The 17,833-nt window shown below is 37.5% G+C and overlaps 1 protein-coding gene across 12 annotated transcripts in view; it reads right to left on the bottom strand.

Annotated features, from left to right (window-relative positions):
• Positions 1 to 17,833, bottom strand: part of MYCBP2 (MYC binding protein 2) — a 269,922-nt gene that overhangs the window by 218,188 nt on the left and 33,901 nt on the right. For all 12 annotated transcript variants that reach the window (XM_027591552.2, XM_027591553.2, XM_027591557.2 and 9 more), the window contains exons 3-5: positions 15,263 to 15,478; positions 7,778 to 7,931; positions 3,111 to 3,307 (exon numbers count right to left, since the gene is read on the bottom strand). In XM_027591552.2, coding sequence (XP_027447353.1) covers positions 3,111 to 3,307; positions 7,778 to 7,931; positions 15,263 to 15,478 — 567 coding nt within the window. The remainder of the gene's footprint in view (positions 1 to 3,110; positions 3,308 to 7,777; positions 7,932 to 15,262; positions 15,479 to 17,833) is intronic.

Below are 17,833 nucleotides of genomic sequence, written 5' to 3'. Positions count from 1 at the left end.
GAAAAGTAGACAGCCACATGCAGAAGAATGAAACAACCTCTTTCTTACACCATACACAAAAATAAATTCAAAGGAGAGGAAAGATCTAAATGTGAGACAGGAAACCATCAAAATCCTAGAGGAGAACACAGGCAACAACCTCTTTGACATCAGCCATAGCAACTTCTTACTAGACATATCTCTGGAGGCAAGGGAAACAAAAGCAAAACGGGATTCATCATGATAAAAAACTTCTACACAGAAAAGGAATCAACAAAACTAAAAGGCAACCATCAGAATGGGAGAAGATATCTGCAAGTGACATATGTGATAATGGGTTAGTATCCAAAATCTATAAAGAACTTGCCAGACTCAACACCCAAAAAACATATAATCTGGTTGTACACTTAGTTTTAAGAGTAAGCTACTAAAAAAAATGGTAGGAAGCTCGGTATGAATGGACAGGATTTGACAGATCACCTGATTTGAGCTCACCTCAAAATGATCACACCAAGATTGAGTGTTTCATTGGAGGACCCCCCCCACAAATGTCTGCATTTGTGGGTCTTTTCTCACTCTTTCTCCAGAGAAGAATCTGCCAGTCTTTTTCCTAGAAGCTATAATAAGTCTTATGGCCACTGTTCTGGAAACTTAGTGAGGATTAAGAAATTTCATCACCACTACAAAGACTTTCATTAAATCTCCATTTTCAGCCTAGCTCCTAATTCCACTCTCAATTGTGGCTAGTTTCCCCTGGCCTCTCTGGCTCTTTAGACAGCAAACCTATCTCTCTGGGGGATGAGAGGACAGCTGCTTGGCTACGAAGGGCAAAAAAAAAAAAACCGGCTCTGGGGTTCTCTACTTTTCATTATACAGATTTCCAATCAATTTTCACCTCATGCCCTCACCACCACTTTCTAGGTACCTATTACTTCCAATTCCAAATCCTATCTGGAGTTTTAGGTGAAAATCAACTTACTTTCTATGGGCATTAGCCTCTTAAGGAACTTAAATTTAAGCTTTCCCCAATTTCTATTTTTCAAAAATATGTCCCATTCTTAAAAGTTTATACTTTTAAAAAAAATTCCTTTATTAGAACCTTAGTGGAGATTAGGGAGGAGCAGAAATTAACATGTTTCTTCAACATGACTCTATTTCTCTCATGCTTTCTAAAGAGTACTTAAGTTGTTTTTATTTTTTTTAAGATTTTATTTATTTATTTGACAGAGAGAGACATAGCGAGAGAGGGAACACAAGCAGGGGGAGTGGGAGAGGGAGAAGCAGGCTTCCCGTGGAGCAGGGAGCCCGATGCGGGGCTCGATCCTAGGACCCTGGGATCAGGGCCTGAACCGAAGGCAGCCGCTTAACAACTGAGCCACCCAGGCTCCCCTAAAGAGTACTTTGTTTCTACTAACTCCAAATGATGGTGCCTTTTTTTCTATGTGCTTTTTGTTTGTGAGCTCAGATGTGGTTTGTCTGTGGGAAGCCTCTGAAGCTTGGAGTTCATTCCTCCAAAAAGGATTTTAGTCTCCTTCAATAATAAGGTACTTCATAGTACTATCATCCCTGCCCTATTTTAAACTCTCAGCTTAAGCTTTCTGGAACAAGGTAAGTAATATGCATTTGAATCCCAAAAGAATTTGAGATGTTAGAGTTATACATTCTCGGGGAAGATTTTTCTCCCTCCACCCATAGCCTGCCCAAGACAGTTCTGTGACATGAAGTGGTGGTGGAATGGCACTAAATCATGAGGAACATTGTAAGCCATGTTAAGATAATAGGCATTATTTAATATGGTGTTTGGGCTGGAGACAGGGATGCAGGGACGGGGCAGGTCTATAGAGAACCTTAGCTTTTGATTCAGGGGATCTAGTCGTTGTGCACAGGCTAGTGCCTATTAAGCAAATACTACAGTCAGACAGATATGCACACAAGTCCTGTCTCTGTTAGCTGGAAGCTCTAAATACTGTAACTATACCAAACTTCTTTCAGTCTTCAGTATTCCACTCTTACTCTTATCTTCCTGCCTTAGCACATGGATACCAAGAACATTCTCCCTCCACATCCCCAACACTAACACCTCCTCTGGCCAATTCAACTCATCATTTAGACTCCACCTCGTATCCTCTGAGATGAGTCTACAGACAAAAATAAATCACACAATGCCTAATAAGCTCATGTGTTTATGGTCACTCTATTTTAAAAAATTTGGTGTATGATATGTAAATGTTTGTGTTATTTCACTAAAATTTAAGAATTATTTGTGTATTTTAAGCATGTGTTTAAATTAAAATTTTGCCAAACCTCAAAGCACAGCTGCAGAACAGTTTTGAAAACCACCGCGTTAGAGGAACTTCAAAATAATTAAGGATCATAAAAAGGGAAAAGAAGATTTCAGGCAGGGCAGAAAGGGAAAAGAGTAAGAATAGAAATCTAGAGTAAGGGGACTGCTCATGTTTGACAAGGAGAGTTCAATACTGCTGAATTAAGTCCAAGAAAATGACCCACATACCCCTTCTGCTATCTTTCGCCTGCTAATAACAGGATTGAAGCAGCCCTTCCATCTGTTCTGGAGGTTGTCCAAGGGGCCCGTGAAGAGCACATAATAGAGACTTAAAACTGTAACTTCTTACTCACTTTCCAGAACAATCCAAAGGAATTAAATCAAGTTTGCTTTTAGGAGAATTATATTTCCCACCACTAACAACAATAAAGAGCTTATTCCACAATCAAGATATTAAAAGCTTAAAATGTTCTATGTAAAGATGAAGCAGCTCAGAAACAAATCAACTCATTAAAAGACTACATTTGATCCTTGAACAATGCAGGGGTTAGGGGCACTGACAATACTTAAAAATTCTGGGAAAGATGGGAAGTGGGGGAGAGCACAGAACAAGACAATGCAAAGAGGTGGCTGGGGTGCTGACACAAAGACCAGCTTAAAGATTAAAGAGTTTTTGCCAAATTTCATTTTATTACCTTTATATATTGTGGATTACTTATATATCAACCTTGGATAGATCAAACCACTCTAATGAGTGAGAAAAAGCAGGGGACTCCTACTAACAGAAATTAAGGTGAAATTCCAACTTGGCATCTTATAACCCTCTCAGCAGCTATAAATGAAATACCTGTATTGTTTGGCAAGCATGGCTGCCATTGTTGGTGAGGATAGCAGAGATGGCCTGAAGTGTCCTTCCTGTTTCTCCCCAAGAAGCCACCAGACTAAAGAGGCAAGCACAGGAAAGCGCTGTCAGAGACTGGCCTGTGCTGTCATTCATTCCAGTACTTCGAACAGTGATTTCCAAAAGGAGCTGGAAGAGAGACTCTGTGGATAAAATAAAATTCAATTATATTCATTCGACATACAAAACATTTCATGCGTCTGTTTATTTATTTATACCTTGCCTCATTATAAAATAAATATTTAAGGCACCTAGAACACTTACTTTGCATTAGTTCCTTTCTAGTTACCCTTTTCCCTGAAAAGTTAGAATATTTATAATAAAAAGCACCTTAGAGAACGTTTAGTTCAACCCCTTATTTTTGTAAATAAAAAAATGGAGTCTATCCCAGGTTGTTTAAAAGAAAGCTGTCTTGAGGCGTTCACGCATTCAAGAAATACCCTCTCGAGTAACAGGTTACTCACTGCACTTATGTTACCTTTTAGAGTGGGAAGAATACAAGCTTCTTAAAATGTTAATAAGTGCCCAGAAAATTATGTATTTGCAAAACAAATACATAAAATACATGCTATAATTTGTTTTAATGTAAAGTTGCTTTATTGCTAACATAATAGTTCACATTTTTATTATAAAGAGAGTATGTAATTCATTTTTTTTTTTAAAGATTTTATTTATTTATTTGACAGAGAGAGAGACAGCGAGAGAAGGAACACAAGCAGGGGGAATGGGAGAGGGAGAAGCAGGCTTCCCGCTGAGCAGGGAGCCCGATGCGGGGCTCGATCCCAGGACCCTGGGATCATGACCTGAGCCAAAGGCAGTCGCTTAACCAACAGCCACCCAGGCGCCCCCTGTAATTCATTTTATACCCTAGAAAAACCTCCTAGTCAATAGGACAGATGTCCTCCCCCTTTAACGGACAATGAAATTGAGACAGGGAGATAAAGAGATTTTCCCTAAATGATAAAGCCATTTAGTGGCAAAGATGGTAAAGTAACACCCGAATGTTCTATGGCCACAAGAAGTTTCCACACAAAATTCCCTAAACAACTCTGACCAAGACTGAATCAACAGACTTTCAGGTATTTCTTCAGCAGAAGGGAAGGGAAATTTGAAAATCCTTATAGAGAGTGAGCACTCAAGATAGAAAGAAACAGTCAGAAAAAGACTGCAAAATTGAGGAAGATGAAGAAAGGGAGAGGGAAAAAGAGAGCAAGAGAAAGAGAATTTGTGTACTGCAACCCTCTGAAAAGTAAAAGGCCATGTGTGGTTTATTCGCTAACTCACAGAAAGTTAGCCTTCCTCTGTCTCTCCCTCATCTCCTGTGTCTCTCATCCCAGTTAAGCCTGTCACTTTCGCTTCCTAATGCCTCCCCCGCTTGCTCCATCTCACGACCATCTTCCCAATGCATGCTATCACCACCTTAGAATTGGACTACTACAAAGTGTTCCTAAATTAGCTCCTACCTTCACTTTTGCCCCTTTATAGCCAAACAGAACTTTTAAACCAAAAATCTGTTTTTTTATTTAAAATCTGTTCACTCCTTTGTTAGTTCGTTCCTGCTCCTCTTCCTTCTTTCCATTCTCCCTCCCTTTCTTCACTTGCCTGTACATCCTTCAGTCTTCCCTTCCCTTTGCCCTTCCCTTCCAACTATCCTTCTTTCCCCTCATCCTTTCATCTGTCCTATCTCCATCTGTCCATCCTTCCTTCCATCATTATCCTTCTGCCCCTTCATCTTTTAATTACTCAGCAAATATTTACTGAATTCTTCCTGTACATGAAAAACTATTCTAGGTTGTGGTAGTACTTCGGGAAACAAGACAAAGCATGCTTGTCATCAAAAAAGTTAGATTCAAGTGGAAGGGAACAGTGTAAGTGCTATAAAATAAAGAACTTTTTTAAGCATAAGGAAATAGTGACTTTCCATTTCTCCTGGACCAATAGCCACCGGGCTCCTTTAACATGGCCTATGAAGCTCCACATGGTCTAGTCCCTGCCTCCCTCCTCACCCATGGCAAAGCCCTGCCTCCCTTCACTCTCCACATTCTAGCCAGTCATTCTCCTTCCTGTCCCAGAGACTTCCTGCATGCTGTCCTTTCTGCCTAGAAAGGTAGTTAACGTCTTCCTACTCATCCTTCAAATCGCCAATGTCTCATCTTCAAGGAAGCATGTTAGATTCCCAGAACTCCTTCTACTGTCCCCCATACTATTTACCCAATCTGCAATCACACGTGTCTGACTGTCTGATGCTAAGTCCCATAATAACAGCAACGATGTCTGTACTGATCACCCCTGAATTATACGCTTTTGCACAGAACACAGGAGATACTTTTATTTACATGAATACTTAAGAACATATATTCCAACCTTAAAATGAACAGTAAAATAGATGTAAGAAGAATGATTTTTTTTAACTAGACAATTTCTAAATCAAAATCTATCTGCTAAAAGAAGCTTGGTGTATAATAATCAAACTACCCTGACAGTAAGAGTGATACATATATACCTGTATTTTTATGAATAACATGAAAAAAAACCCGAAGTGTATTAATGTGATTATGCTATTAGATCAAAGAAAAAACAGAGATAGATTTCGATAGAAATTTAAACAGCCAAACTACATCTTTGAGCTAATTTTTTTTTTTTTTTTTTTTTTTTTTACATAACCGAGCTGTGGCTCTGGGTTTGCTGCTGCTTTTTTTTTTTTTTTTTTTTTTAAGATTTTATTTATTTATTCATGAGAGACAGAGAGAGAGAGAGGCAGAGGGAGAAGCAGGCTCCCAAGGAGCAAGGAGCCCGATGCGGGACTCGATCCCAGGACCCGGGGATCATGACCTGAGCCGAAGGCAGATGCTTAACCATCTGAGCCACCCAGGCGCCCTCTTTGAGCTAATTTAACAAAATAAGAAATATAAAGTGATGGTAAATGCCTCAATAGAAAAATAAGTCAAAGCGGTAAAGAGATCAGAAGTAAACCCTGAAAGGATAAAAGAGAGACGAAAGAAGTACAGCAGCATCTGAAACTGTTAACAAGAAAACAAAAACAAAAATAAAACCAGACAAATTAATCAGGTGAAAGTTTTGATAGCTAGAAGATGATTAAGCTAAAGCACACATTATAATTTCAAAAACAGATGAACAAGATCAGTTTTGAAAAGAATAAAGGAAAGGGAGTATTTATATATAGACTGGATACAAAATAAGATGTGTAACAACTGATAAAAGACAAGGGTATGCCAGAAGATCTAGGAAAAAGAAATGATCAGCATGTTATTCAAAGTAATAAATAGGATATACAGGTTTTAGTGGATATTTTAAATATTTCAATTATTGTTAATTGACAAACCAGAGTTAAGAACAGCAAAATATTTTTAAATCAATTAAATAAATAAAAGCTTTAGTAAGATGCTGTGATGTCAAGTAACATATCACAATAGTAATATAATCATTGGTGTTATCATAACAATAATCAACAACGTGCCATATGACAGCTTTTATTTAGTAGTATAGTAGTATTTAATAACACGGGGTGGGGGAGGGTATTATTTTTCTTAAATCTTCAGCTTGTTTTCCTGGCAAACACTCCCCTCCCCCACTAAACCAAACAAAAAAAATCAAACACAAAAACTGATTCCCTCCCCTCCAAAAAAACCATGACCAAAACAAAACCAGTATGACACGTAATTAGGTTCTTACATGTGGATCTAATAAACAGCAAATAACCAAGTTGGAAAAAAAGATCAAACTCTAGTCCAGACCAGCAGTGTGGTCCCCAGGTGAGCTGTGCTGGCACATTACCCAGAAATGTATTCTAAATGCAAATTCTTGGGCCCCATGTCAGAAACGCCACAGATAGGACCTACATGACTCAGATATGAACTAATGCTTGAGATTAGGAAAACTCTAGACTTTCAAGGCCCATGGTTAGCATCAGAGAAAAACAACAGCCAATTTCAAACTTATGGCCCATCTCTATTTCTATTCCTCAAGAGCTGCTAACTTGCTTACTGGATTATGTGTTGAACCTTTATCAGTAACACGAAAGGCATGCATTCAAAAAATCCAAATACATTTTACAAAAAGCAAACATATTTACTTATTGGAAGTTGCTACTAATTCAAAAGCATTATCTATAAGAAAAATGGATTTTTATTTACAATGAATACAGAAGAAATGCCCTCTGTTGGGAAACTAGATGTGCTGTTTGGGTTGGTAGCATCGGGTTCCACTCTTCCCATTTTTTTAACTACCCAGAATAACACATAAAGTTAGAGAAAGTCAGTGTTCACTATTTTGGCCTAAGGTTTAACAAGAATGGTTTAAGTTAATAGTAACTATAAGGCTTGGGATTATTTCTGGGTTCCAACAATTAATGTTTCGCTTTTTCCCCATCATCACAATAATCAAGAAATGTCTGTTCATGAACTGTAAGTCTTAAACTGTAACTCTAGTGGAACATAGCAAAATACCTTAAAATTTATACCCCTGCTGTTTTAATACCATAATTAAAAAAACATAAACAAAAACAAAACTGCATTACAAGCTGCTACATGTATATGCTTCATAGGAGAAGCTATTTACATTTAAAGACTTCATTTAATGCCCTGAGCTCTTACCTAGGACCTCAGGTGGCTCTGACTGGAGGCCTTCTGGCTGCTGACCCTGAAGTACATTAAGCAGGGCCTGGAGACTCCTGAGGCATAGGGATGGATGAGAAAATCGCGTCTCCTTGATCAATTCAAAAACTTCACAAAGTCCAACCTCAATGATCTGTTTAAGATGAAAAATAATAATAATAATATATATGTACCTTATAACAGGTAAGCCAATTAACACTTTCCAGGCAGTTCAACCAGTACAGCTTATTTACACAGCAAATGATTAATGCTGCCATATTTACGAAGCAAAAACAGAAACACATAAAAAAAAAAAAAACCACAACCACCCAAGATTCAGAAAACCATCTAGTTATATGGAAGGTTAAAAAATAATGGCACTACTTTATAAGTAGTTATAGCATAAGGAAGCCGTAAGAAAAATTATGAAAATTGTTAAGAGTGCACTAGATACTAGGTTACATTCACTCAGAAAAAATAAACTCTATTAATTTAAAAGTTCATTTGCCTGTACTCAAGTACAAATCAGCATTCTTTCATTAAAAGTCATGTCAATTGTTACTTATGGCCAGAAAAAGTCAACATAACTCATACAATGAAGAGATTTAAAAAGGAGTTTTTTCATCTTAGCCCTTCCTATGATGGTACAATCACTTTATTATTTACTGATGGTTTCCCCTCTTCTTGTAGGATTTAACACAAAAAGAATTAAAAACTGCATACTTAAAAGATCACTACTATTTAATTATCTTATCACCCTCATCAGGACCAAGGAAAAATCTGACTCACTATCTAGCAAAAGAGAGAAATCTGCAGCTAAAGATTGACAGAGAAATGTGATGACCTGGTATTGGGAGATACCTTCAGAGGACTGACAGAACAACAGTGAAATCCCATTTCTCAGTCAGTGACAATATTCTGAGAAATAGATGTATAAGATCTTTTCAGAAGGTGTTTATTTGGAGAAGTAACAGAAAAAGTTAAAACAAGACTAATTAGTACAAATGCATCAAAGCATTAATTCTATTGGACATAACAGTAGAAGAATATTCTCTAGGCTGAGATCTGTGCATTAATCATGTATTACATAAATATTTCCTAAGCATTTATTTGGCAAACTCACTACAGGAGATATGAAGATACACATTACACTAGTCCCTGTCTTCTAAGAATTTATAGTCTAACAGAATAAATCAGCCTTGTACATGACTCTTACCCAGTTGAGAGACTTCTGTTATGGCATTTATTATATTATAGTTAGCTCACTATTTTTGTTTCCTTTTTTATAACTAAACTGTGGTCTCCTCATAGACAAGGAGCATGTGTGAACTAGCTTAATATCTCCCGTGGCTAGCCCAGTGCCTGACACATGATAGGCATATATAAATATTTAATTGCTCTCTCAGTTGTGTGCTAAAAACCACTGCAACTCAGAAATATATCTCCAGACAACGGTCAAATCAGTTGCAGGAAAGTCAGTTGCAGTTTTGATTATCATTTACAAGGTTTCTGAAGAATACAGATATGACTGAAAAGTCAAAATAACTAGCAGGACTGTTTTTAGAGAAGTTATCTAAAATTCTAGCAGACTTAGTTGTAACTAAGATTACAGAAGTTGCCTGTATAAAGTTTCAACTGATTAAATGCACTAAGCAGTGGAAATTTTCCAGTTGATATAGTTTCTCTTCCTGGAATAGAGTAAAAAATAAAAACACACTGTTCAAGATTTCTATCTGCTTATGTACTTACAGGAAATGAATCTGAACTCAAAGATCTCCTAAACACAAAACGCGGAGCTCTATTCTCAGGCCAGTGGGAGACTACTATATTCTTTCAGTCTTCAAGAATGCTTACTCTACTGCTACCAATCATGACTTTTCAAAAGCCAAAGGAGAATCTTCACAGATAACATTCTTAGCTAGGGTTTATTTATATAAAATCCCTACAGTAACAGAGAAAGTATTGAACCTTACCAAAAAGAGTAAGGCTACTACTGAACAAGTTCCTGAGTTGTCTCTCTGGTAAGTTTAGGGTGTAAGAACAAATGTATGACAGTAAAGAACTCAGGTATGCTGCTTAGGAATAGAACACTGGCTGGTTTTGGTGAGACATACCCATAAAATGTTAGTCAAATGATAAGGAGAGAGAAATTACCCATCTGTCTAGGTTAACCACTGTAGATTCCCACTATTCATCTGTACCTTACTTCACAAAAAAAATTTTTTAGTAAGGGGAAAACTACTTCGTTTCCAGAATAGCGATATCTTTTCAATATACAACAAAATAAAAATCAACCTCAAGTTCTCCAACATATCTAGCTTTGAATTATTGAGCTGAGAAATAAAAGATGCTGTGAAATAAGTGTTTTCCCCTGAGGTTTGGCTGAGCGTATTAACGGTATGTATGAACTTTGAAACTGCACTTTACACATTGAGGCCTTTTTATTTTATTTTATTTTATTTATTTATTTGAGAAAGAGTGAGAGCTAGAGAGAGCACACACAGAGGGAGAGGGAGAAGCAGACCCCCGCTAAGCAGGGAGCCCAAAGTGGGACTTGATCGCAGGACCCTGGGATCAGGACCTGAGCCAAAGGCAGATGCTTAACCGACTGAGCCACCCAGGTGCCCCTAGGCTTCAATATTTTCAATGATAAACCATAACCAACTACCCAACATATAATCTTCCACTTCTCTTCAGAAAATAGACTTTTGTAAATTTACTGAATTTTTCTTTTACAGTTGCTTTCAAATAATTAAATCCTGAAGGCTCTCTATTATACTTGAAGGAACACAAACCCAAATAACTATCTGATACAGCTAGTCCAATGTCACTGCTGGGAAAAGTAAGATAAAAACATGCTTGGCCAAAGAAAAATGAGTTTTTCAAGGTTTTATTTTTGCTCTCCTCAAATCATATTATTTCCCAAAGTGACTTTATTATTTCACTAACAAGTATGAACATAAAAGTTTAGTTACATTTAGATGGAATAATAAATTCTTTGCCATTAGAAATTGTATCTTGTTCCATTAAAATGTCCTAGAGGGAAGGGGTAGGGGATGGGCAAAATAGATGAAGGGGATTAGGAGGTACAAACTTCCAGTTAAAAAGTAAGTAAGTCCTGGAGATGAAAAGTACAGCATAGAGAATATAGTCAATAATATTGTAATAATGTTGTGTGGTGACAGATGATGACTACACTTATCATGGTGAGTATTCTGAAATGTACAGAATCATCTGTATGCTCTATACCTGAAACCAGTATAATACTGCATGTCAACTATAAGTTAAAAATTGTTTTTAAAGTCCTAGAATCCATTCTAATACTTCCAGAATACATTTAAAAAAAACTGGAGAGGAAACCAAAAGTAGATTTATATATTACCACAGAGGAAAGTATACTGACTTTCAGGATTTTTTATATAAAGCAAATATTTGGTAGAGATGACATTTACAAATAATAAAGAAGAAAAATCTAAGGGCAGCGAAAGAAAGGGTGGAGAAAGAGCGGCAGCAGAGGAGGGGGAGGGCAAAAAGAGGAAGAGGAAGAACTCTGCCTCTCAGAAGACCCGGCTGTGAGATGTCCAAGTTCCTGTCCTCTGACATACAAATCTATCGTCGACTACTACCACCTTCTTCCCTTCTCTTCATACCCAAAAGGAGTGTTCTTAGAACTTTCCAAAGCTAAAAATTTTTAAGCAATGTTCTTGATCCCACCCCCATCCTATCTCTAACAGAATTTCCTTTCACCTTCTTCCCCCACACCATAATAGCTCCCAAATCTCTGTTTTTAGCTGGGACGTTTCTCTGGAACTTCAGTCCTGTATAGTGTACTGTATAGTGTACACGGGACACCTCATCATTCCAGCAAAGTGGTGTTTCTCCTCCAGTACTCCCTCTTGCAGTAAATGGCATTACCACCCAGAAACTTCAGAAATATGTTTAGATTTCACCTTCTGTCAGCCTTCATAATCAACTAATTACTAATTCCTGTCAATTCCGCTTCCTTAATATTTCCTCTATGCTGAACACTACCACTACCCTCATTCCAACAGTCAGTCACCCTTCGTGGACAACTGTAATAGCTGCCTAACTGGTCCCTCTGCTCTAATCTCACCACCCTCTAGTGATCTGTCTTACTAGCACCCATGTAACTTTACTAAAATACAAGTCTGATCAAAGTCTCTTGCTTAGAGGCATCTGGGTGGCTCAGTCAGTTGAGCATCTGCCTTCGGCTCAGGTCATGATCCCAGGGTCCTGGGATCAAGCCCCACGTGGGGCTCCCTGCTCAGGGGGGAGTCTGCTTCTCCCTCTCCTCCCCACCTGTGCTCTCTCTCCCCCTCTCTCTCTCTCTCAAATAAATAAAATCTTTAAAAAAAAAAGTCTCTCACTCAAAATCCTCAATATTTCCAAATCACAAGACAAAATCTCAAAGTGGCTGTAGGACACAGAAGGCCCTTCCCAATCTAGATGCTGCTCTCTGCCCCTCACCCTGCTCAGCTACTCCACTCTGGCCAAAAACAGAGCGCTTGTACTTTTACGACGATGCTGTTCCCTCTGCCTGCACATGCATCTGCAGTCAGCGCTGCAGTCTTACTCCACTATTGTTACACTACACCTACCATGCCCTAGAGTAGGCCTTAAGTCACTAGACATGCCTGCTATCCCTACCAGACATAACTTTCTTGAGGGTAGGGAATGTGTCTCCTGATTTCATTTTCAGGGCCTAATATAAAGCTTGGTATAACTAAAAAAAGAATTTAGAAGTAAATAAAAGATAAAGACTTAGATAGACTTGTTTACTTCTTAAGTTTAACAAAATATGTGGCATGACTAGCATAAATGAGACTGAAAGCGAAGTATGAATCCTAAAAATAACTATTAAAAATTATGTAGTTATAAAGCTTGGAACACTTTAGAGGATCTGGAAATCAGATAAAGATGGTTTGAGCTGGGTAAAAACTGTTTTTTTTTTAAGATTTTATTTATTTATTAGAGAAAGAGAGAGAGCATGAGTGGAGGGGAGAGGCAGAGGCAGAAGCAGGGAGAGAAGCAGGCTCCCCACCAAGCAGGGAGCCCAATGTGGGGCTCAATTCCAGAGTCCTGGAATCATGACTTGAGCTGAAGGCAGACGCTTAACCGACTGAGCCACCCAGGTGCCCCTAAAATCTGTGTTTTAGGTAGAAAACTTAATATGAAGCATTCAGGTGGCAGTAAGAAAGTTCTTTTAAAAATATCAATGATTGCTGACCTACAAAAAAGAAAAGGCAAAGAAACCTGACAAGCAAGGTCTATATAATAATCAAATTCAACTCAACTTTTAAAATTCAAGGAGAAAATAAAATTGCATCGAAGTGATACTTCAACGAATAAAAACTATCTTATTTATGCAAGAGAAAAGGAGTAGGAGAGGAAAAAACCACAGTGAAAAGAAGGAAAGTGAGAGCTACACATGCAGGAGGAGCAAGAGAGGAACAACTACAAAGAAAAGGAACTGATGGAAAAAAGTAGCATCTGGAACAGAAATGGCCAAAAGGAAAAGAAAAATGCTAACATTTCTCACCTGCCCTCAAATTCCCATCACCTCAGTCCTGAAGGCCTCATCTCTTCTTCTGTGTCAATCCTTCATGTTATGCAAATGACTGCCAAACACATCACCTGGGAGTTCCAGTCCCCACCCACGCCGAAACCCCACAGCATTCTGAGTGCCTCTGCATAAAGACATCTCAGCACTTCTTCCCCCTCGCTTGTCACATGATCTCACAGACTGTCCAGAAGTTTGACTTCCTCCGACGTATTTATTAATAAATTGAAGAGTTCCTTGAAAAGTAACTCAAATTCATTTGTACCTACACAATTTCTTGTTTGCCCGTGTTTGCACCTAACCTGATACTTCTAACTACTTATAGCTATGATATTTATTAACTCACTGAATCCTCACTACAACCCTGTGAGGTAGATGTTATCTTCATTTCATAGACAACAAAACTGAGGCACAGATAAGGCAAATAACTTTCCCAGCATCAGAGCTAGTATTTTTAATGGTGAGTGTCTGAGCCCGGACAGTTTGACTCCACTGCCCAGGTTCTTAATCACTGTACTCTATTTCGTGACATGTCAGTACTTGATGGAAAACTCTCTACCTAGAGGAACTTACATGGAAAAGATGAGCCTGATTGTTTTAAGTAGAAGAAAGGAAGTAGTAGAGAAGGTACACCTAAGGATACCAGAGAGAAAGAGACTAAAGGAAGAAGAGTCCCAAGAGAAGGATAGTTGAAGACGGTTGACCAAAAGGCTGAGGAAGTTCACAAAACCTCTTTTACTCTATGAAACAGGAAGCAAGTCATCCGCTGAGCATAAGGTGAGAAGAACCTGACAGTAATGATTAAGGACAGTGGTGCACTTAGAAATAGCCACCATGAAATGCGCAACAACAACAAAAAAAATCAGATCAGGAACATACTTTCTATCTTGGCTGCTATTTTCAAGTAGCAAAATATTTGCATGATAGCTCCCCTGGGTGTGTATAAAAGAGTTTTCAAGGCATAGGTTTAAGGTATCAGTTTAGTAAAAACGCAATAGACCTGAATCATTTATGATACAAGAAATCATTTTAAAATGTCTATATTTAGAAAAAAGCAATATGCATAAATCATTTATGATAAAGGTACCCTTTTAAAAATGTCTATGTCTTTTGTTAGAAATACAAACTATACCTACAATATAGAAAAAATACTATATATAAAATAACATTACAGTCTTACAACATACTAATACTTAAATAGAAGGGAGTTCCTTAAGAATAGCTTGTTCTACTACCACACATATTTTTATAACACCAATTAGCTTACATGTCTCTGGTAAATAGGGAATGATATCAGAAAAATGTAGAAGTCTTATTGCTTCATATGTAATTTTTTCATAGGGCAAGGGGAGCCAAAGTGGCAAGAGTACAATTATGTCCTCAGGCAGGAAAGGCAAAAGTTCTCAGCTCAGCAGCTGCACAGCCAGGAGCTCTTCTAGTTCTAGTTCAAGAAAAATAAAAATGCATACCTGTACCTCGGATTCCCTCCCCAGAAGGGAGCACTCCCAGCTTTCTATGGCTCTTGGCTTATGGTACTTTGCAGTTCTGCTTATGCCCACCTTAATGGCAGCCCACAGGCTCAGAGCTCCACTTCTATCTGCAATGGCTCAAGGCTTACAAGCCACCATTTCCACTTTACTGCTTTTGTACATTATTAAAAGCCCCTGATCTTTTTTCCTGGGCTGTCCAAGTACTCACCACTGAGTTACCAATTACTGACTTTGTTAGCACTCCAGTTACAAAGCTGCATAGTCTGGTCTGCCCCAAACCTGTTTTTACCCATAAGCCCTGTTAATTTTTAGTGCACAATTTTATAAAAAGCAAGGTATTTTAGCAATACAAATATTTGTACTATAGTTGAAACATCTCTAGGTTATCCATCCAAGTGGAACTTAGTGACTTACCTTTGGAAGCTTGATAGGGGGCTCTTTGGATTCCTCCTCTTCATCACTATCTGATTCTCCACTCTGCACAGAGTTCTTGGATGCGGCTGCCAATGATGTTTCCTTTTTCTGCCATTCCAGAACGCAATGGCGTACATTGCAATAAATATTGAATGCAGAAGGATTGCTATGTAGTTTAATATCTGGTATGATTACTGTATTCTCCAAGTTTTCAGACTGCAATATAAAATATAATATTTCAATTTCATATTCTTTTCCATCATCACCAATTCTCATTTCAAATAAAAAATTAAAGATTAGACATGCTAGATGACTTGCAGAAGTCAAATACGTGACACAGCAAAGATAATCTAAGTCTACTGACTCAACTTATAGTAACAACCCTTTCTTCCACACTTCACTACTTTCAATAACCAAACTGATAAGGGCTGGAGAGTGGCAAAGAATCTAACAGGAATGCCCTTTTATCCCATGGTAGGAATAGAGCCAACAAAGCTTAACGGTTGTAGTATCACAGAATATTAATTTGGTGTTTTTCTAAGGGACATGAGATGTATTAGAGTCTCAATGACCTACTACAACTGTTGAATTATATTTTGATTTCTTTAAAAAGTAGATTTAGGGACTTAAACAGAAATCAGAACTAAAAAAAAAACAAAACTCTTAATTTTAGTCAATTTTTCTAATTTCATTCTCATTTATTTTTTTTAAGATTTTATTTATTTGAGAGAGAGAGAATGAGAGAGAGCACGAGAGGGAAGAGGGTCAGAGGGAGAAGCAGACTCCCTGCTGAGTAGGGAGCCCGATGTGGGACTTGATTCCAGGACTCCAGGATCATGACCTGAGCCGAAGGCAGTCACTTAACCAACTGAGCCACCCAGGTGCCCCTCATTCTCTTTTAAATAATGATAAAGTTAGGAAATTAGATTTCTGCAGATTATGGACATATGCTTTCCTGAAGCTCTCTCCTAGCTATCAGTCTTAATAAAAACTAAAAATCACATGCTTGGTAATTTAATTGTTAAAACTAAATAGTCAATTTCTGTTTTGTCCCAGTATTTTATTCATCAGACAACAATCACACTTTTGAGATCAACACTTACATGACAAATATACAGAACTGGTTTAATGCAAGTTCCAAAAATTAGAGTATGTCCAGGAAGTACACCTCAATTATCAAAAACACTGGCCTCAAAATTCTACCCTTCTTCCATTAATAATTGGGGAAAAAGGGGAATATTCCTTGTTAGAAAAAATATATACCAAAGTTAATTGACAAATAACATGTAAGTCTCAAAATTCTACCCTTCTTCCATTAATAATTGGGGAAAAAGGGGAATATTCCTTGTTAGAAAAAATATATACCAAAGTTAATTGACAAATAACATGTAAGTCTCAAAATTCTACCCTTCTTCCATTAATAATTGGGGAAAAAGGGGAATATTCCTTGTTAGAAAAAATATATACCAAAGTTAATTGACAAATAACATGTAAGTATTAAAAACAAGCAATTATTACCAATCCAAATCCAAGAACGTATGAAAAAGATCTACCATCATGATCTACCAAAAAACCAGCTGGTACCAACACTGGAAGAGAAATCAGTATAATTCCCCATACCAACAAAAACAATAGAAAAAAACATATGGTACTCTAAATAAACATGGAAAAAGCATTTGACACAAATCAAATACTTATTCATGATAAAAAGTATAAGTAAACTAGGAATAAAAGAAAATTTCCAAAACTGGATAAAAGGCATCTTTGAAATACCCACATCTAACATAGTAAAAGACTGAATGCCTGCACCCTAAGATGCAAACAAGGAGAAGATACCTATTTTCAGCAATACGATTCAACATTGTACTAGATATGCTAGTGTAATAAGCCAAGAAAAAGGATAGGGGTGCTTCGGTGGCTCAGTTGTTAAGCATCTGCCTTCGGCTCAGGTCATGATCCCAGGGTCCTGGGATCGAGCCCTGCGTCGGGCTCCCTGCTCAGCAGGAAGCCTGCTTCTCCCTCTCCCACTCCCCCTGCTTGTGTTCCTGCTCTCGCTATCTCTCTCTGTCAAATAAATAAATAAAATTTAAAAAAAAAGGAATACAATGTAAGTTAGAAAGGAAGAACTACCTACTAGAAAACAAATTTATTTGCGGAAGACATATAGAGAATCAAAATACCTGCAAAAAAGCCACTAGAAATATGTGTGGATTTAGCAAAGTCACAGGATACCAGATCATGTTAAAAAAAGTTAAGGTATTTACATACTAAGAATGAACATTTGGAAAATATAATTTAGAAAAATAATAGCATTTCAGTTACAGACTGGGAGAAAATATTTGCATAACTGACAAAAGACTAGCATGCAAAATATATGAAGAATTTTCAAAACTCAACAGTAAAAAACAAACAGATAAGCAATTCAATTTAGAAAATGGGCAAAAGACATGAACAGGCATGTCACTGAAGAAGATATACAGAAGGCAAATAATAAGTTCACTATGGTGAACCATTAGGAAAATGTAAATTAAAACAAAATAAGATATAATACAAACTTATCAGACTGGCTAG

The sequence above is a fragment of the Zalophus californianus genome, chromosome 3 (genome assembly GCF_009762305.2).
Source record: "Zalophus californianus isolate mZalCal1 chromosome 3, mZalCal1.pri.v2, whole genome shotgun sequence".
Lineage (NCBI taxonomy): Eukaryota > Metazoa > Chordata > Mammalia > Carnivora > Otariidae > Zalophus > Zalophus californianus.
The sequence above is the reverse complement of the archived record's forward strand: the minus strand, read 5'-3'. Positions and strand labels throughout refer to the sequence as shown.